The sequence below is a fragment of the Scyliorhinus torazame genome, chromosome 18, assembly GCF_047496885.1.
Source record: "Scyliorhinus torazame isolate Kashiwa2021f chromosome 18, sScyTor2.1, whole genome shotgun sequence".
Lineage (NCBI taxonomy): Eukaryota > Metazoa > Chordata > Chondrichthyes > Carcharhiniformes > Scyliorhinidae > Scyliorhinus > Scyliorhinus torazame.
The window spans coordinates 31,724,780-31,743,329 of record NC_092724.1 but is presented as its reverse complement, the minus strand read 5'-3'; the positions used below and the strand labels follow the sequence as shown (position 1 = coordinate 31,743,329).

Genomic DNA, 18,550 nt, shown 5'->3' with positions numbered 1-18,550 from the left:
ACCTTGCCACAGAAAACAAAAGCCCGAGCTTCAGAAAGAGTCATCCCAGTGCAAATTTAATCTTTTCTTTTGAGTGAGCGAGTGAGACAATAACTTATTGGGCTCAACCAAGGACCTCTTCTTTTAAAAAAAAAAAAAATCTAATTTCACCTTGTTGCAACTCAGGGTCATAGGAGACTGGAATTGACTGCGCACTAGCCCAGGGCATCTTGACACTTCAGCTTGACTATGAACTTTTTCCCTGTAGAATAGATTCATTTTTCTTTTTGGTTTCAGCTTTCCTCCATCCACAGCCATCTGCTCACTCCACACTGCCACCTTCTGTTTCAGTTTGGGTAGCATGTTGGCATTTTCAAATAGTTCTACGTTTAAGCCTTTCAGCTGATCTGCAGTCTCATTCCTTGGCACTAAATTCTTTCACTCGTGCACTTCATTGCACTGACATGGTCTGTGAAAATCTGGTCTTTTGCCTCCCTCATCCTAGGGTCTCCTTGCCTTTTTGATGCTTTATTGGAGTGTTCTAGACCTTTCCTCTAGGTTGCACTCTCCACAACTTGGGGAGTTTAAAATAGTTGTCAAAGGTTTGAAATACTTCAGCAAAATGCAGCTGAGGAGTCATCTATACAGAGTCTTTTGATTGTGGTGCCAGTCATTTCACCAAATAGGTACAAGAATATATTAACTTGAGCTTCCTCTGATTTCCTACTCTTATGGACACCTGGTCAGATCCAACAGTGGCCGAGATACTGGACGGGAACCTGAACATTTTTTTATTTTTAAAGACTGCAGAAAGATCGATTCACTCCAGGAGTGATGACATATCAAAGAGAGCTTGGTTATTTTTATAAACAAAAAAAGTTATTAAAGCAAAACAAACGATAAACTTCAAACTTAACAAGACCAGCTTACATGCATCTCTAATGCGAACACATGAATCCCATTAAACAGCGTGTGAAATGACATACAGCTCTCAACTCCACTTCTGCAGACAGGCAGAAGTGATAGCCGCATTGTTAGAAAATATTCCTTTGCAGTTACCAGTAGACCTCTTTTTGAAAGCCCGTCTCTGTGGTAGCTGTTCATGACCTCTTGCCGGTGGCTTTCAAAATCTCTCTCCCCCACCTGTTCGAACAGGATTCTTTTTCTGAGTTCCACCCAGCCCCTAAAACACCTGGGGTGTCCAGACTTGAACTCATATCGCTGTTTGGGTTTTTGATTGTCCACTGCCATTTACACAAAAGAACAAGGTCATGCTATAAATATGCAATTAACCTCCAATTTACAGACAAAAGAGGCCAGCAGTCACTAATGACTGGTCAGATCAGAGCGATCCAAAGGACAATGGATCTTGAGTGAACTACCCCGGCTGAACAGGGGTATCCTGTTTATTCCCATTAACGAGTTTAAGTCTGTTGCAACTCAGGCCAGGTGTAGACGTATACTTCTGACTCAGTGCTAGCAGCTTTACCCTCAGACTATCCCTAATCCCTAAAGTTCCCACTACATCTTCGATCCAATTTACTAACATCACCCTATCATAACACCACTTACCCGGCGTACACCTGTGATGAAAACAAATTCTCCATGATGCCAATGTTTACATTTTCTTCGGCTCTTGCACAAGCTTAAATTGGTCTGGTCATTTTGATTTACTATTCATGACTGATTTTCAGCAGAGTTTATGTTTTTTCTCAAAATGATACTCCACTAACATTTTTTCTTCCCGCGTTGGTCAGGTTTTGGCAGAATCCCCCGTTGCAATTACGGAACTGCCTAAAAGACATGGTCATTATGAAGGAAGTCCTCAGAACAAGCCACTTGGGCCAGATAGTCTGTTTTTCAAGTGTGGAGAATCAAATGGAAGGCAATTTTCAGCTCTTGTTGCTGTTTAAAAAAAGTTTTCTCCCCCCCACATTCAACCTTGGCGACTATGCAGTATGGCAGCTTGGCCACCAAACAGACTGGCACCAACTCTGGACCAGGGCTGTAGAATTCTTACAGCCACACATGATGAATAATCTGTGTTATGCATGAATAGTGCCGCAATTATTTTCAAAATGTTACTTCAGCCTTTTAAGTGAATTCTGCTCACCCTTGTGGTCAGGCTAGGTCCTTTGACTCTTGCTTGATCAGATTTGGCAATGGACCGCCATGTGTTGTGGTGGAGTCCTTTTCAGTTGCACAGTGGATCTTTCTTCTGCCCTCAAAATGGGGTGATAGAAATCGGCACTTCACTCAGACTAGTTTCTGTATGTATTAATTCTCTGGAATTTGGGGGCTTTCACCTGCTATTGCTGTTGTAAGGTTGTTGTCGCACCAAGAGGTCTGGAGGCATATGTGGTTGAACATAAACCGTTTATTAACACAACTTGTTCAAGTGGAGCCCTTACTAGGTACGATCTTCATGCCGACTACAAAACTGCCTAGACTACGTGACTCTTCGTTATAACACGGGTGGTACCATTTTCCCGGTTAATCCTTACTAACCCAAACACCCTTGTACTACACTGGAAGTTCACGGGGGATGGGAATTCCCACGGTCCTTTGATTCCAAGACACACCTGCCACTGCCCAGTTCAGTGCCCGAAAAGCCCTCAATTTCCAAAAAGCAAGGGAACTCTCAACGGCTTGCCAGACAGCAGGCAAAACCCCGTCACTTCCATTAATATTGCCCCTGTGGCCTTCCAAGAAACTACCAACTTTATGCTGAGTGCCCACAAACTTTGGTTGTGTAGTTGGAACTGCCCAAAATTATACATAAAAAGACCTTTGATCCCAACAATCTGAACTGATTTATTTGAATGGCAACGAACATGGCTGTTCATGCACTATGATTCACTGCTTGCAGAGCTGTTTTCATCCATTATATTCCCAATATCCGCATTAAGCAGCAAATGAACACATCATGAACACTTATTCAAATTCATCATCACTAATCACAAATTCCTGCTTAAGCAAAACTCCATCTCAGGAAATAACCTTGGATGCCAGAAATATCAAAGCACCACTTATGACCAAAGATCTTCTGGTTAAGTGTTGTGTGTGTCTTCAAACAGATTTTTATTAAAAAAGTCACAGGATAAAAACAGAACAAGGTCAGGTAATGTTGGGGTTGTGCGAAAGGCATTTTAAATTGCTTTCCTTGTAGAAATCTTACCAAGTTAAATTGTTGCTGCAGCTTTTCATTTGCATAATTAATGCAAAACTGTTCAAAACTGTTATTTTCGAAAGTTTCAAACCTAAAACAAATTTTTGAAAAGTTTAAACAAATATGATCTTTTTTTTTTAGAAAATACTGGATTCAGCATAAAGCTGGTCATTCTTACCCATAAATATCCAACACCCCAATGAAGGCATGCTGCTTGGAGGAGGATCTCAATGCTTTATTGATTTGATTCACAATCCAGTTGAACAGCAGCCCATAAACATGTTTTGCAAGAGCATCCCTGGAGCGGGTGGCCTGTTTTATTGTCATTGCTTTGATGTAGGTTTCACTTAATGTAACAAGCTTGCGGTGACAAAGCCAATGCGCCAACTGCTTTCTCTCCAGTCCCAGTAATTTGCAGAATAGATGGAGATGTTTATCATTCGACTGCAGACCAAAGGAAAAACACATTTGGGTCACTTGTTCTTTTTAATAATTTACAAGAGTAAGATCTGCAAGTCATAGAAGTCATAAAATCCCTACAGTGCAGGAGGCTATTTGGCCCATCGAGTCTGCACCGACCCTCTGAATGAGCACTCTACCTAGGCCCACAGGACCGGGTCTCTAATTCTGAATCAGCTTCCCAAGGGCTTTCAGTAAAAGCAGCAAATGTCAACATTGAAACTGGTCTCTGAAGGAGTCCGTGAAAAATCCTAGAGTTGGAGCATACTCAGCCCTCCAGCCGCCGCCGGCGCCACCCCCCATAAACCCATAGGCAGGTCACCAGCAACAAGACTACCTTTGGCAGTCCAATGTGCCAAAGTGATATTAAAGCAGCCGTGGGCTCATTGGCATTGCCTGTTGACAAGGTCCCAAAACCGCCCAGGGAAGCTAGATTCTATCATTCTATAATTTTCATTCCATCTTTCATAGACGAAAATCATATACCATATTATTCAGGACTATGTCGGGAGGATACATTAGACCTCCAGAACAAGATAATTTGGTGAGCAAGTGGATGAGTTTAATCCCTTTGCAAAGAGTTCAGATCAGAGGGATTCATTCTAATTTTGAAATACAGTTGTTAGAATTAAAATGAAATAATTTGCACAAAAGGGAAGCTACACAGAAACATTGAGCGTGTTATTTAATTTGACCTAGTTGTTGCTGATGGAAAGCCTTAGCAGGCTTCATGACATTCCAAATCACTGCACATCCATTACACTTTGACGTGCACTCGCTTATAGGCAATTGCAGCAGGTGATGTGTACACAGCAAAGGTGGTCTTGCCAAACATAAAACTAAGATTGCAAAGTGAACTTACATTAACAAAACTATTTTCACCATCACGGTAATTTGATTGAAAGTTTATATTTCCCAAGTGAAGAACAGAAGCTATAATCTGAAAAATTTCCACTTGATAAGAGTCAGAGATACCTGGGAAAATATTGATAAATAATATTTAATCTCTCATACACATTGCTGAACTTTACAAGGCAGTTACTCATGAAGTGTAATGTTAACTCAAAGTAAAGCAGAGCTCTGGATAAGCACTTCAGCTCAGAGACATGCCCATGTGATCTGCTTGCCATAGGGAGAGAAACTAAAACAGAAACCCATTGAAGGCAATGGCAGCTTTAACACCTTTGCACAGTACACACATCTTAGAGAAAGACGCTCACGCGTGTTGACATGCGGAGAAACAAATGCTGTTGTATAATTTAATTACATTTTGAAACGGTAAGATTCCTAGTAAGAATGCAAATTCCCATGTCGAGTTAGATACTGATGCCCATTTCTTTGAAATCTGAATTTAACTTTATGAACATCCAATAAAATAAATGAACACATTTTTGGTAGTTGAACCTTCAATTTCTTGGAATAAAATCCCAAAGCTGACGGCTGCGCAAGTTGGACACCACTCGTCACCGAGGCAGATACACAAATACACAATCCTGGATGCTCAGGGAAGCAAAACAACATCACTACCAGCCCCAACTGGTGAGCATTTGGCAGGAATCTCATGCCTAGAATTGCAATCACGCTTGTAAGAAGGGAGTCAGACTCCAGATATATAAAACAGCAAAGAAAAGACCCTTATTTTGTGACATAGACTGTTTTATGCATATTATTACATCTGGACTTACTGAAAGGAATATCAACCCTGTATTTAATAAAATGCATTTCAATACATTTTCCCAAAATGGCAACACTCTTAACATGCAGGGTGGCACAGTGGTTAGCACTGCTGCCTCACATCACGAAGGACCCAGGTTCAATTCCTGCCTTGGGTGACTGTGTGGAGTTTGCACTTTCTCCCAGTGTTTGCATGGGTTTCCTCCGGGTGCTTCGGTTTCCTCCCACAGTCCAAAGATCACACATTAGGTGGGCCGAATGGTCTCCTTTTGCACTGTAGGTATTCTATGGTTCTAACTAAACTTGGGCTGTAAAAAAAAACAAATCAGCTGCTACATACGGAGCAATATTTTGTTTCTGGACAGCACTTGGAAGCAACAATTAAAATTGGATCCCTGGAGCAGTATTTTGTGCTGGGCAAAGAGTCCATGATAAAGTTAACACATTGCTAGGAAAAATAAGAAAATTCTATCCCACGATAAGAAAAATACCACATGCTGATCACAAACTGGTAGGATGTTGTTCAGATCAATGTCTAAGGATTCTGAAGAAACAATTAAAATGAATTTCTGTAATAGGGCAAGAGTCATCCTTAAAGCTAGAATCATCACTTTAATTAGCACAAACCACATCACATTTAACCTCCAAAAATAAAACAAGATAGAAGGTTAATTTTTTTACTTCACTTATGGCAAACAGCTATATAATGAACGTCCAATGAATGTAAAACCACCACTGATGAAGTCAGGTCAGCTTTCATACTCAAAAAATAAAACCCATCAAGTAGATTTCCATGCAGCAAATAGGAAAATTGTAAATCAACACTCTCAGGGGAAACCTAAACATGTAATAAAGATCAGTTATCACCCTTACTCTAGATTTTCCCAGTCCTCAATATCAGAGGGGAATGCTTCAAAAAAGGTTGGGGGCTGGTGAGGGGTGGGAGGGGAAGGGACAGAACGAGGACAGATCCACTGCATACCCTGCCCAGAACCAACACTTACAAAACATCCACAAATTTGATTATGGAGCGCCGAGAAGTTCTAATGCACACTCTCTCTCCGCCCAAACCTTTCCATGAATTATTAAAAGATACACATGTAGGTCCTTTAATTTTAAGCTTAGTTTTAACTTACTTAGAAAAGAGAAGCTGATTCCAACACAAAATAAGAAACAATTTAAGCTTCATGACTCAAAGCCTTTCTTTACTTTTAAACATTTAAATTAAGCTCAGATTCTCCACAACTTAAATTCCCCAAGAGAAATGTGTACTCATAAACACTAGTCAATCGAAACCAGTTACTTTCCATTGCTATGAGTTACATCAAAACTAGATTCCAATTGGAAGTCTTCAGATTGGTTGTAGTAATAATAATAATAACCGCTGCTGGCCTTGTTCTGCATTACAAGCCAGCTGTTTAGCCCACTGTGCTAAACCAGCCCCTTTGACCAAGATAGCAGTAACAGCATTCCCCTGTCAATATTTAGGAGACTGGGAATGGCAAAACCAATGAGGGTTTACATTTTTTGTACTTTTGTCTTCATGTTTTCCAGCACAGCTCTCCATTGTGCTTAATGTTTTGATGAAGTTTTCATTTGCTCGAGTGACTTGGAGAGAAAAAAAAAATCAGTATTCAGTTTCTCTTGAAACTATTTACATCCAAGACCCCATGGTAAGTACATTGTACTTACTGGACACTGACTGTCCTGAGCCTTGCTCTTGGCATCGGACCCCAATGTCATTAAATATTGTTGTCTATTTAAAAACCATTACCCGGATCATAGCAGAAGTGTTTTCCTCCGTCCTGTAGCCAGTTAGAATGGCTAACTCCCGATTTAAAATGGCGAACGGCAAAGGCTGATGGGAAAGTCAGCCAACAGGACACAAACGAGCAGCTGCAGGTTGAGTGTGTATTTACCTCTGGAAAGGCCAGACAAGATCGATACCAGCAACCATCAGCATAACAAAACACCAGTCATCTGCATATTAATGAGCAATCCCCGGGAACAATGAGCAACATTTAGACACAAAGCAAAACCAGACTCTTTGGCGTCAGCAGAAGCCTACACAAAGGGAGGTGAACGACCACATCAGGACCACCCATCGATCAGGGAACCGCTCCAGCATTGGAGAAAATCGAACCAAGTGATTGGGACAAAGTCCAATCACTTGGAACCAGGTACAGGGTCCACCCCAAAAGGCGGGAAGCCCCTGAGGACTATAAGAGTCAAGCCCAAGTTCAAATCGTTCTTCTTGACCGGGTCACTCAGCAACACGAACCAACCCTTGACAGTGACTGGTTCAGCCGCCGACGATATCCAGTAAGTCTTACTTCAACGCTCGCTACGATATAGGCGCTCCTAGCTACCAATCTGTACCAACTTCGAATCCCACAGGCTCAGAACCCGAACGAAAGGCCATTCGTTTCCCTGACCTGGTGGGCCAGTTCCAAGTTAAGTATTGGCCTGTTAGCTGTAGAAGTAGCTTAGACTTAGAATTTGTACGAGTAGTGATTACTGTGTATAATAAATGTGCTTTGATTTAAATCTTACTAATCGGTGTATTGGATTATTGATCATTACTCGGACTTGAACCACGTGGCGGTATCATAAAGATACCTGGCACTGACTTCCGGGTGCAGCGATGACCAGCTAAGTCGCAGGTTTCGGCAGCTCCCGGTGGAACGGACTTTTGGGCTCTTAATAGGAGCCCCATTGGCAATTTTAACGGCAAATAACACTGTGCGGTAATCCAGAAGGGAATCCCCCCCGGACACGGATGGAAAAAAGAGAGGAAAGTAGCCGGATTGCGGTGGATCCTCAAGAGCAGCGGCAAGGAAGGCAAGCACAAAGCAAGATGGCGTCGGAAGAAGGCAGTTTAATATGGGGCCCTGACCAACAAGAGTTCCTGCGGCGTTGCGTAGATGAACTCAAAAAGGAGATGAAGAAGGAGCTGTTGGCCCCGATATTACAAGCGATTGAGGGGCTAAAGGAGGAGCAAAAGACCCAGGAACAGGAGCTTCGGGTCGTGAAGGCAAAGGCTGCTGAGAATGAGGACGACATACAGGGCCTGGTGGTGAAAACGGAGATCCACGAGGCACAACACAAAAGATGTGTGGAAAGGCTGGAGGTGCTGGAGAACAATGCGAGGAGGAAGAACTTAAGGATTCTTGGTCTTCCCGAAGGTGCAGAGGGGGCGGATGTCGGGGCATATGTGAGCACGATGCTGCATTCGTTAATGGGATCGGAGGCCCCGACGGGTCCGCTGGAGGTGGAGGGAGCCTATCGAGTTATGGCGCGAAGACCGAGGGCTGGAGAAACTCCTCGAGCAATAGTTGTGAGATTTCTCCGATACAAGGACAGAGAGATGGTCCCAAGATGGGCCAAGAAAACTCAGAACAGTAGGTGGGAGAATGCGGTGATCCGCGTGTATCAAGATTGGAGTGCGGAGGTGGCGAGAAGGAGGGCGAGCTTTAATCGGGCCAAGGCGGTGTTGCATAAAAGGAAGGTCAAATTCGGAATGTTGCAGCCGGCGAGACTGTGGGTCACACATCTAGGGAAACACCACTATTTCGAAACGGCAGACGAAGCGTGGACATTTATTGTCGAGGAGAAGCTGGAGTGAGCGGGCCAGAAGAAAAAGAACGTTTGGGGCAAAAGGGGGGGGTGAATTTATGGGATGAAGGGGGGAAAAGGGGGAAGAGAAAACTTCCCAGATTGTTAAACCTGCGACCCTGTAACTTCTCTCTCTTCCCCATGTCGTGGGGGAGGGGGTGAGGGAGGATGAGGAGCTGTGGGCGCCGGCCATTGGGGGCGGGGCCAAAAGGGGAAGCGCGGGCTTTGTTCCCGCGCTATGGTAATCATGGCGGGAACGGGGAAGCAGGAAGGAAGGGGCCTCGCACAGTGTGAGCCGAGGTCACGTGGGGGAAGCCGAGGTCGGCCAGAGTTTGCTGACTTCTGGGAGCAACATGGGGGGTGCAATTACGCTAGCTTGGGATCTAGCGGGGGGGTTAACTGGGTTGCTGCTGCTGGGGAGAAGGGGGAGCTGGTATGGGAGGGGTGGGGGGGGGGGTGCCGCCTGGGGGGGATACAGCTACGTGGGAACCGGGTGAGGAGCTGGATTGAAAAAGGAAATGGCTAGTCGTCAAAGGGGGGGGGGGGGTAAAGAGCCCCCCAACCCGGTTGATCACGCGGAATGTGAGAGGGCTGAACGGGCCGATTAAGAGGGCACGGGTACTCGCACACCTAAAGAAACTTAAGGCAGATGTGGTTATGCTTCAGGAGACGCATCTGAAGCTGACAGACCAGGTTAGACTTCGCAAAGGATGGGTGGGGCAGGTGTTTCATTCGGGGCTGGATGCAAAAAACAAGGGGGTGGCCATACTAGTGGGGAAGCGGGTAATGTTTGAGGCAAAGACTATAGTGGCAGATAGTGGGGGCAGATACGTGATGGTGAGTGGCAAACTGCAAGGGGAGGCGGTGGTATTGGTGAAAGTGTATGCCCCGAACTGGGATGATGCCAATTTTATGAGGCGTATGTTAGGACGCATCCCGGACCTAGAGGCGGGAAAGTTGGTAATGGGTGGAGACTTTAATACGGTGCTGGACCCAGGGCTAGACAGATCGAGGTCCAGGACCGGAAGGAGGCCGGCTGCAGCTAGGGTGCTTAAGGATTTTATGGTGTAGGTGGGAGGAGTAGATCCCTGGAGATTTAGTAGACCTAGGAGTAAGGAGTTTTCGTTTTTCTCCTATGTACATAAAGTATTTTCACGAATAGATTTTTTTGTTTTGGGAAGTGCACTGATCCCAAAGGTGACGGGGACGGAGTACACGGCTATAGCCATCTCGGATCATGCTCCACACTGGGTGGACCTGGAGATAGGGGAAGAAAAACAACAGCTTCCACCCTGGAGAATGGACATGGGATTATTGGCAGATGAGGGTGTGTGTTTAAGAGTGAGGGGGTGTATTGAAAGGTACTTGGAAATTAATGATAATGGGGAGGTACAGGTGGGAGTGGTCTGGGAGGCACTGAAGGCAGTGGTTAGAGGGGAGCTGATATCTATTAGGGCACATAAAGGAAAGCAGGAGGGTAGGGAAAGGGAGCGGTTGTTGAAAGAACTGCTGAGGGTGGACAGATAATACGCGGAGGCACCGTCCGGGAGGGACTATACAGGGAAAGGCGACATATAGAGTTTGACTTGTTGACTACGGGTAAGGCAGAGGCACAATGGAGGAAGGCACAGGGTGTACAGTACGAATATGCGGAGAAGGCGAGTAAGTTGTTGGCCCACCAACTGAGGAAAAGGGGAGCAGCGAGGGAGATAGGGGGGGGTGAGAGATGAGGAGGGGGAGATGGAGCGGGGAGAGTGAATGGAGTGTTCAAGGCATTTTATGAAAGATTATATGAAGCGCAGCCCCCGGACGGGAAGGAGAGAATGATGTGCTTTCTGGATCAGCTGGAATTTCCTAAGGTGGAGGAACAGGAGAGAGTGGGGCTGGAAGCACAGATTGAGACGGAGGAAGTAGTGAAAGGGATTGGAAGCATGCAGGCGGGGAAGGCCCCGGGACCAGACGGATTCCCAGTTGAATTCTATAAGAAATATTTGGACTTGCTGGCCCCGCTACTGATGAGAAACTTTAATGAGGCGAGGGAAAGGGCGCAGCTGCCCCCGACTATGTCAGAGGCAACGATATCGCTCCTCCTAAAGAAGGAAAAAGACCTGCTGCAATGCGGGTCATACAGGCCCATTTCCCTCCTGAATGTGGATGCTAAGATCCTGGCCAAGGTAATGGCAATGAGGATAGAGGATTGTGTCCTGGGGGTGGTCCATGAGGACCAAACTGGGTTTGTGAAGGGGAGACAGCTAAATACAAATATACGGAGGCTGCTAGGGGTTATGATGATGCCCCCACCAGAGGGGGAAGCGGAGATAGTGGTGGCGATGGATGCCGAGAAAGCATTTGATAGAGTGGAGTGGGATTATTTGTGGGAGGTATTGAGGAGATGTGGCTTTGGGGATGGGTATATCAGGTGGGTACAGTTGCTGTATAGGGCCACGATGGCGAGCGTGGTCACGAATGGACGGGGGTCTGACTATTTTCGGCTCCATAGAGGGACGAGGCAGGGATGTCCTCTGTCCCCGTTATTGTTTGCACTGGTGATTGAACCCCTGGCCATGGCACTGAGGGGTTCCAGGAAGTGGAGGGGAGCACTTGGGGGGGGGGGGGGGGGGGGGGGGGAAAGAGAGAAGAACACCTGGTATCTCTATATGCGGACGATTTGTTGCTATATGTGGCGGACCCGGCGGAGGGGATGCCAGAGATAATGCGGATACTTGGGGAGTTTGGGGATTTTTCAGGGTATAAACTGAACATGGGGAAAAGTGAGTTATTTGTGGTGCACCCGGGGGAGCAGAGCAGAGAGATAGAGGATTTACCGTTGAGGAAGATAACAAGGGACTTCCGGTACCTGGGGATCCAGATAGCCAAGAATAGGGGTACATTACATAGGCTTAATTTAACACAGTTGGTGGAACAGATGGAGGAGGATTTCAAGAGATGGGACATGGTGTCCTTGTCATTGGCAGGTAGGGTGCAGGCGGTTAAAATGGTGGTCCTCCCGAGATTCCTTTTTGTGTTCCAGTGCCTCCCGGTGGTGATCACGAAGGCTTTTTTCAAAAGAATTGAGAAGAGCATTATGAGTTTTGTGTGGGCTGGAAGACCCCGAGAGTGAGGCGGGGATTCTTGCAGCGTAGTAGGGACAGGGGGGGGCTGGCACTACCGAGCCTAAGTGAGTACTACTGGGCCGCCAACGTTTCAATGGTGTGTAAGTGGATGGGAGAAGGGGAGGGAGCGGCGTGGAAGAGAATGGAGAGGGCGTCCTGCAAGGGGACTAGCCTGCAAGCAATGGTGACGGCGCCATTGCCATTCTCACCAAAGAAATACACCACAAGCCCGGTGGTGGTGGCTACATTGAGAATTTGGGGGCAGTGGAGACGGCATAGGGGAGGGACGGGAGCTTCGGTGCGGTCCCCGATAAGAAACAATCATAGGTTCGTTCCGGGGAGAATGGATGGGGGATTTGAAGCATGGCAAAGAGCTGGGGTAGTACAATTAAGAGATCTATTTGTAGATGGGACGTTTGCGAGTTTGGGAGCGCTGACGGAGAAATATGGGTTGCCCCAAGGGAATGCATTTCGGTATATGCAATTGAGGGCTTTTGTGAGGCAACAGGTGAGGGAATTCCCACAGCTCCCGACGCAGGAAGTGCAGGATAGAGTGGTCTCAGAGACATGGGTGGGGGACGGTAAGGTAGCGGACATATACAGGGAGATGAGGGACGAGGGGGAGATCATGGTAGATGAGCTGAAAGGGAAATGGGAAGAAGAACTGGGGGAGGAGATTGAGGAGGGGCTGTGGGCGGATGCCCTTCGTAGGGTAAACTCATCGTCCTCGTGTTCCAGGCTAAGCCTGATACAATTTAAGGTGCTACACAGGGCGCATATGACTGGAGCACGGCTTAGTAAATTTTTTGGGGTAGAGGATAGGTGTGCGAGATGCTCGAGAGGCCCAGCTAATCACACCCACATGTTCTGGTCATGCCCGGCACTACAGGGGTTCTGGGAGGGGGTGGCAAATGTGCTTTCGAAGGTGGTGGGGGTCCGGGTCGAACCAAGCTGGGGGTTGGCTATATTTGGGGTTGCAGAAGAGCCGGGAGTGCAGGAGGCGAGAGAGGCTGACGTGTTGGCCTTTGCGTCCCTTGTAGCCCGGCGCAGGATATTGTTAATGTGGAAGGAAGCTAAGCCCCCGGGGGTGGAGACCTGGATAAACGATATGGCAGGGTTCATAAAGTTAGAACGGATTAAGTTCGTGTTAAGGGGTTCGGCTCAGGGGTTCACCAGGTGGTGGCAACCTCACAGAAAGATAGAGGGAATGGAAAAGAAGTAGATAACAGCAGCAACCCGGGGGGGGGGGGGGGGAAAGGAGGAGGAATCGGACGGACTCTCAGGGATGTTATTGTACATGTATAGGTATTTGGTATATGTAATTGTATATTGGACTGTTGGGCTGTAATTTGGGAGAGTATTTATTTTGGACAAGGCAGTTGCCATTTAGTTTTGTTTTTCTTTATATATATTATTTATTTATTTGTTTAAAACTGGCCACGGCTATTTATATTGCTTTATTGTTGTGTAAAAGAAACACTACGTATTGTTATGTTTGGCCAAAAAACTCTAATAAAATATATATTTTTTAAACTCAAGAGCAAAAGGTGATAAAACAGAGCAATTAAACGAAGGCAAAAGTTAGCAACAGTCCCCATTCCTTTAATTCCACAGCCCAGTCAGTGATTTTGAGCCTTACCATTATTTTTGGAGAAGTCTGCAACTATTCTAATCATTCGGCATGATATATATATATTTTTAATTCTCATGTATTCTCTTCTTCCCTCATCCCAAAAGGAAAATTCAGGAGCAGAGATGAATGCAATCACAGGCAGAGGAAAACAGGGTTTCAGGTCACAAATGCAACAGATATAGGCCACATAAAAAATTGTGAGGGGGGTGGGAAAGAGAGAAAGGGGACACTTGATGCAGTGGTACCAGGATAAATTTATCAAGCAACAGAAGTTATACTAAAGGCAAGGGCTATCCTAGATTAGATGATTCTTGCTTCACACCAACTCTGGCAGCACAAACGACTCTGGAAACCTTTTTCTACCCCTCCCCCTCCACTCCCCCAAGTCTCCTTGAAATCTGTGCAACAAACCACTCCAAACATCGGTTCATTTGATCTCCTATAGCCAAGGGTTTTTCATGTGTCTTGTTATCAGTTTGCCCGTCAATGCTTACAATAACACAACCATGACCACAACCCATGGTCATGATCCATAGTCACAGCTCAAATGTTAAAAGAGCATGGCTGATGGCAAATGCAGAGTTATTCCTGAAGGGAAACTTGAAAAGCTTAAATGATTGCCCTCAACAGTATTTTGAAATTTGATATAATAGGAGGAAAGGTTTGAAATCTAGAGAATCATGTCCCAATGTTTTATGGATTTTAAATAAAAATGTTTAAGCAATAAAACAATGCAATAAACTAGAAGTACCCTTAAATAGGACAATGGCTATAGACAGTATCGTTAACATTACCTAATTCCAAACAATCTTCATTGCACCAGAGCTAATTCTCCCTGAACATTCCACAGCATCTTTGTTTTAAAGGTACCACACCAGGCAGTTATACCTCTCTGCAGTTTGCTTCAGAGATAAAAACAAAACTGGCTTTTCAAGACCAACTTCCTTCACAAAAACTGCTTGGGAGTTAAACAGCTATTCCTCCTGTGGCTGAGGTCTGAAGCAACTACCCTTACAAAGGTTTAATCACATCCTGCTGTATAGTTTTTCCCCTTTGATCTTCCCTCATCGGAGCTAAGCTCTTCAAAAGTTCATTTCTTGAGTCTATCTTTCAGAGGGTAAATGCAAAGTTCACACCTTGGCCGCAATCTAGAGGCCACTTGCGCCCGACGAGTGGCTGGTAAATTTAACGAGGGGCTTTTCGCGAGATTTACCCAGCTTGCTGCGCCTCACAAAACCTAAAGGGATCTCGCAAGATGATCCTTCCCACAATGGGCGGGGCCTAAATTAGCATATTCAAGTGTGCAGTAAGGCTCACTTGAATATGCACTCCCCGGAAATACCCCAGTCAAGATCTAACCCCCATGCCTCGGAGACATCAAGAGGGCGGCACTGAGCACTGATCCCCAAACGTGGGGGTCGCAGGCGATTGAGAGCTCCTGGGTGGTTGGGTTCTGTGCAGGGTGGTACCCAGGCATCCTGTCAATGCCCTCTGGGTGCCAGCCTGAGAGCGACAGTGGCAAGGTGGCATTTTGGCTACACTGATGATCAGGCCCAGGAGTACCCTAACCCATGAAGTGGGGTGCAGGGGGCTCACTGACCACCTTATAGATGAGTTGGGGGGTAGGGGGGTCTCAGGATCCCAGATTTCTGCCTGCTCTAACCATCTCTTCCACTGCAGAAAATGGGACTGAGTGCAGCCTCGGCGGGGTGCTCATCGCCCCAAAATGAATAATAATATTAATCTTTGTCACAGGTAGGCTTACATTAACACTGCAATAAAGTTACTGTGAAAAGCCCCTAGTCGCCACATTCCAGCACCTGTTCGGGTACACGGAGGAAGTATTCAGAATGTCTAAATTGCCTAACAGCACACTTTCAGGACTCGTTGGAGGAAATAGGAGCACCCGGAGGAAACCCACGCAGCTACTGGGAGAACATGCAGACTCCACACAGACAGTGACCCAAGTCGGGAATCGAACCTAGGACCCCAGCGCTGTGAAGCAACAGTGCTAACCACTGTGCTACCGTATCATAAAGCAGAGTTCCATTTGACAGCCGAGTCGTTCTCGGCACTGCCAGCGCAGAGAAACATCTGGCTAATCGCGCTCGACACGGGACGGTTTCATTTACGTTAAATTGCGTCCCTCATCTCCTCCTTTGAACCTCAAACACCTTGTTCAAAACACTATGTTCTATAAACAAGACCAACAGGATCAATAGGAAACAAACATAAACCGGAGTAACAGACAAAACACTTGTGGGTACGGGCACTGTGGGTAGTGAATTGTGCACTAAGCATGATGGGACATAAACCAACCAGACTTGACCACATTCCTAGGAAGGACAGACACGTACGGAATGCAGGTTCTTCAGCTCAACAGGAATATTCTTTATCCTCAGCTCCAAACAGCCAGACAATGGTACCAAAGTACCATTCAGAGACAGAAGTAAGATAAAGAAGACGGTTCATACAACACATCAAGGACAGTGGGGAAATGGAGTCTGGGAAACATCAGAACACCATGAGTAAGGCTCCGCAGATGCACAAGCTAGCCACACAGCCCCAGGTTGCCCTAAAGCAATTTTATTGGTCAATGTATGTAATCTGCAGCCACAAAGATTGGATAAGTCCAGCTGAAGCAGGGCTGCTGATTTTTGGAAATTGTATAATTGTTGAATCTATAGCAATACAATGTAGAGTTAATCTGCCCCAGATTGCTCTCCCATCGTATATTGGCAAATAAAGAATGTTTTTTATCAGAGTTGCTGCCTCCGTGAGTCTGTGTGATAGCTGAGCTGTAATTAAGAAGGGACTCCCCCACGTGGAAGCCAGGTCAACTCTCAGCCTCTGAAAACACTCCTATGTACACAAAGTTGATTCCTGTGCATACATATTATAAAATATCATGCAGTGATAAAACATAGAAACCTAACAGTGCAGGAGGTGGCCATTTGGCCCATAACGAGTCTGCACCAACTGTTTGAAAGAGCATTCCACCCAAGTTCACTCCCCGTCCTATCCCAAGAAGCCCTTAACCTAGACTACGCATCTTCAATTTGGGGGCAATTTAGCAGATCCAATCTGCACATCTGCAATTTAGCAGAGGCAACCTGCATATATTTGGACTGTGGGAGAAAACCCACGCAGATTTGGGAAAAATGTGCAAACTCGATACGGACAGTCACCCGAGGCCAGAATTGCACCCTGTGCCGCCAGTGATGGTGAAACCGGGTTCTGATTCTTGCAGTTAAAAATATTTGGGGGGGGGGGGGGGGGGCAGCACTGTGGCGGTGGGTTAGCCCTGATGCCGCACGGCGCCGAGGTTCCAGGTTCGATCCCAGCTCTGGGTCACTACCTATGTGGAGTTTGCACATTTTCCCCATGTTTGCGTGGGTTTCGCCCCCCACAACCCAAAGATGTGCAAGATAGGTTAGTTGCCCCTTAATTGGGGGAAAAAAATAAATTGGGTACTCAATCTATTTTAAAAAGAAATATTTTTTGCCCTACCCCATAACCCCACGTAACCTGCGCATCTGATGGCCAACCCACCTAACCTGCACATCTTTTTGACTGTTGTGGGGTAACCGGAGCAGCCCCATGTAACCATGGAGAATGTGCAAATGCCACACAGACCATCACCCAAGGCTGGATGTTTGTAAAGGAGTTTACCATGCATAATTAATACAATCACATGGCTTCAGTGACATCATTTTTGTGGGTGGAGCTGAGCATGAGAGTTTTTTGGTTTCGCTTTCACATTTGGCTGCTGTGGACTTAGCTGGAGAACAGAAGGGTTCTTTTGGCCTGCCTCTCTATCTTCATTTTAAAAACTGTTCCAGATTCCTTGGTAACTTAAAAGATAAATGCTTTCTGGAAGGAATTCAAATCTATTGTTTGAAAAGGGCAACAGAGTATCAATAGCAACAGTCTTATACAAGTGAGAATGCCGTGTGCTGGGCCACGCCTTTGAAAAGGGGATTTTGGTTTTACTTGGATTTTGTCATTGAATTGGAACAGTTAAAGGGGAATTCATTAAGGGTTTATAGATAGATTAATGTAGCTGTGTGGCAGCTTTATGTTTGTAATGGATAAAAGTACTTGCTGTGTGTTTATTTATACAAATGTTAACTAAATTCTTAGAGTAAAGTTTGTTTTATTGATAAAAGCGCCTAAGAGGTCCATTGAGTAACACCTGAAAGGAAGGCTCTTATGCTCATCCTAGCCAAATTCAACAAAAAAGTTATAGGTCAGGAGTTTGGAGTTTTCTAAACCCTGGCCCATAACACTATACTTACCCAACATAGAGAAGGCATTTCGAGTTTTTTGAAGGTCTGCAGCATCATCTTTATCATCAACATAAATATCACCTCCTTGATTAATATAGAAGTAATTCTCGGCACTACCTGCAAAGTCATGGATAATATAAAACTTATGAAAGCCACTGGATTACATTGTGAATTTTTTTTTTTTTTAAATAAGAGGCAGTTTAGTGCGGCCAATTCACCTACCCTGCACATCTTCGGGTTATGGGCGTGAGACCCACGCAGACGCAGGGTGAATGTGCAAACTCCACAAGGACAGTGACCCAGGGCCGTTAACACTGGGTCTTCAGCGCCATGAGGCAGCAGTGTTAACCACTGCGCCACCCGCTGTGAAATTAGACATTTCCTTCTGCCGGTTTCAGTAGTAACCCCGTGTTAACAGTAATGTCCGAAGAAACAAAATGGCTCACCAGCAGGTGGTAAACCCGGACCTATCTCCTGTAACCCTACCAAAATCATTTGTTCAAGTTGTACAAATGTTAGGAATTTGAGTAATTGTAAGCCTAAAAATTCCGAGATTATCAGATGTCATATGTTGCGGTGACACTAGTGCGCTCTTTCATAATAATTCTTTGTATAGCCA

General features: G+C 45.6%; 1 protein-coding gene across 1 annotated transcript in view; it reads right to left on the bottom strand.

The window, feature by feature from the left end:
• Positions 1-18,550, bottom strand: part of LOC140395772 (unconventional myosin-Vb-like) — a 156,199-nt gene that overhangs the window by 103,500 nt on the left and 34,149 nt on the right. The window contains exons 8-11 of the mRNA XM_072483929.1: positions 17,941-18,048; positions 4,470-4,582; positions 3,327-3,592; positions 3,158-3,239 (exon numbers count right to left, since the gene is read on the bottom strand). Of these exons, the coding sequence (XP_072340030.1) occupies positions 3,158-3,239; positions 3,327-3,592; positions 4,470-4,582; positions 17,941-18,048 (569 nt within the window). The remainder of the gene's footprint in view (positions 1-3,157; positions 3,240-3,326; positions 3,593-4,469; positions 4,583-17,940; positions 18,049-18,550) is intronic.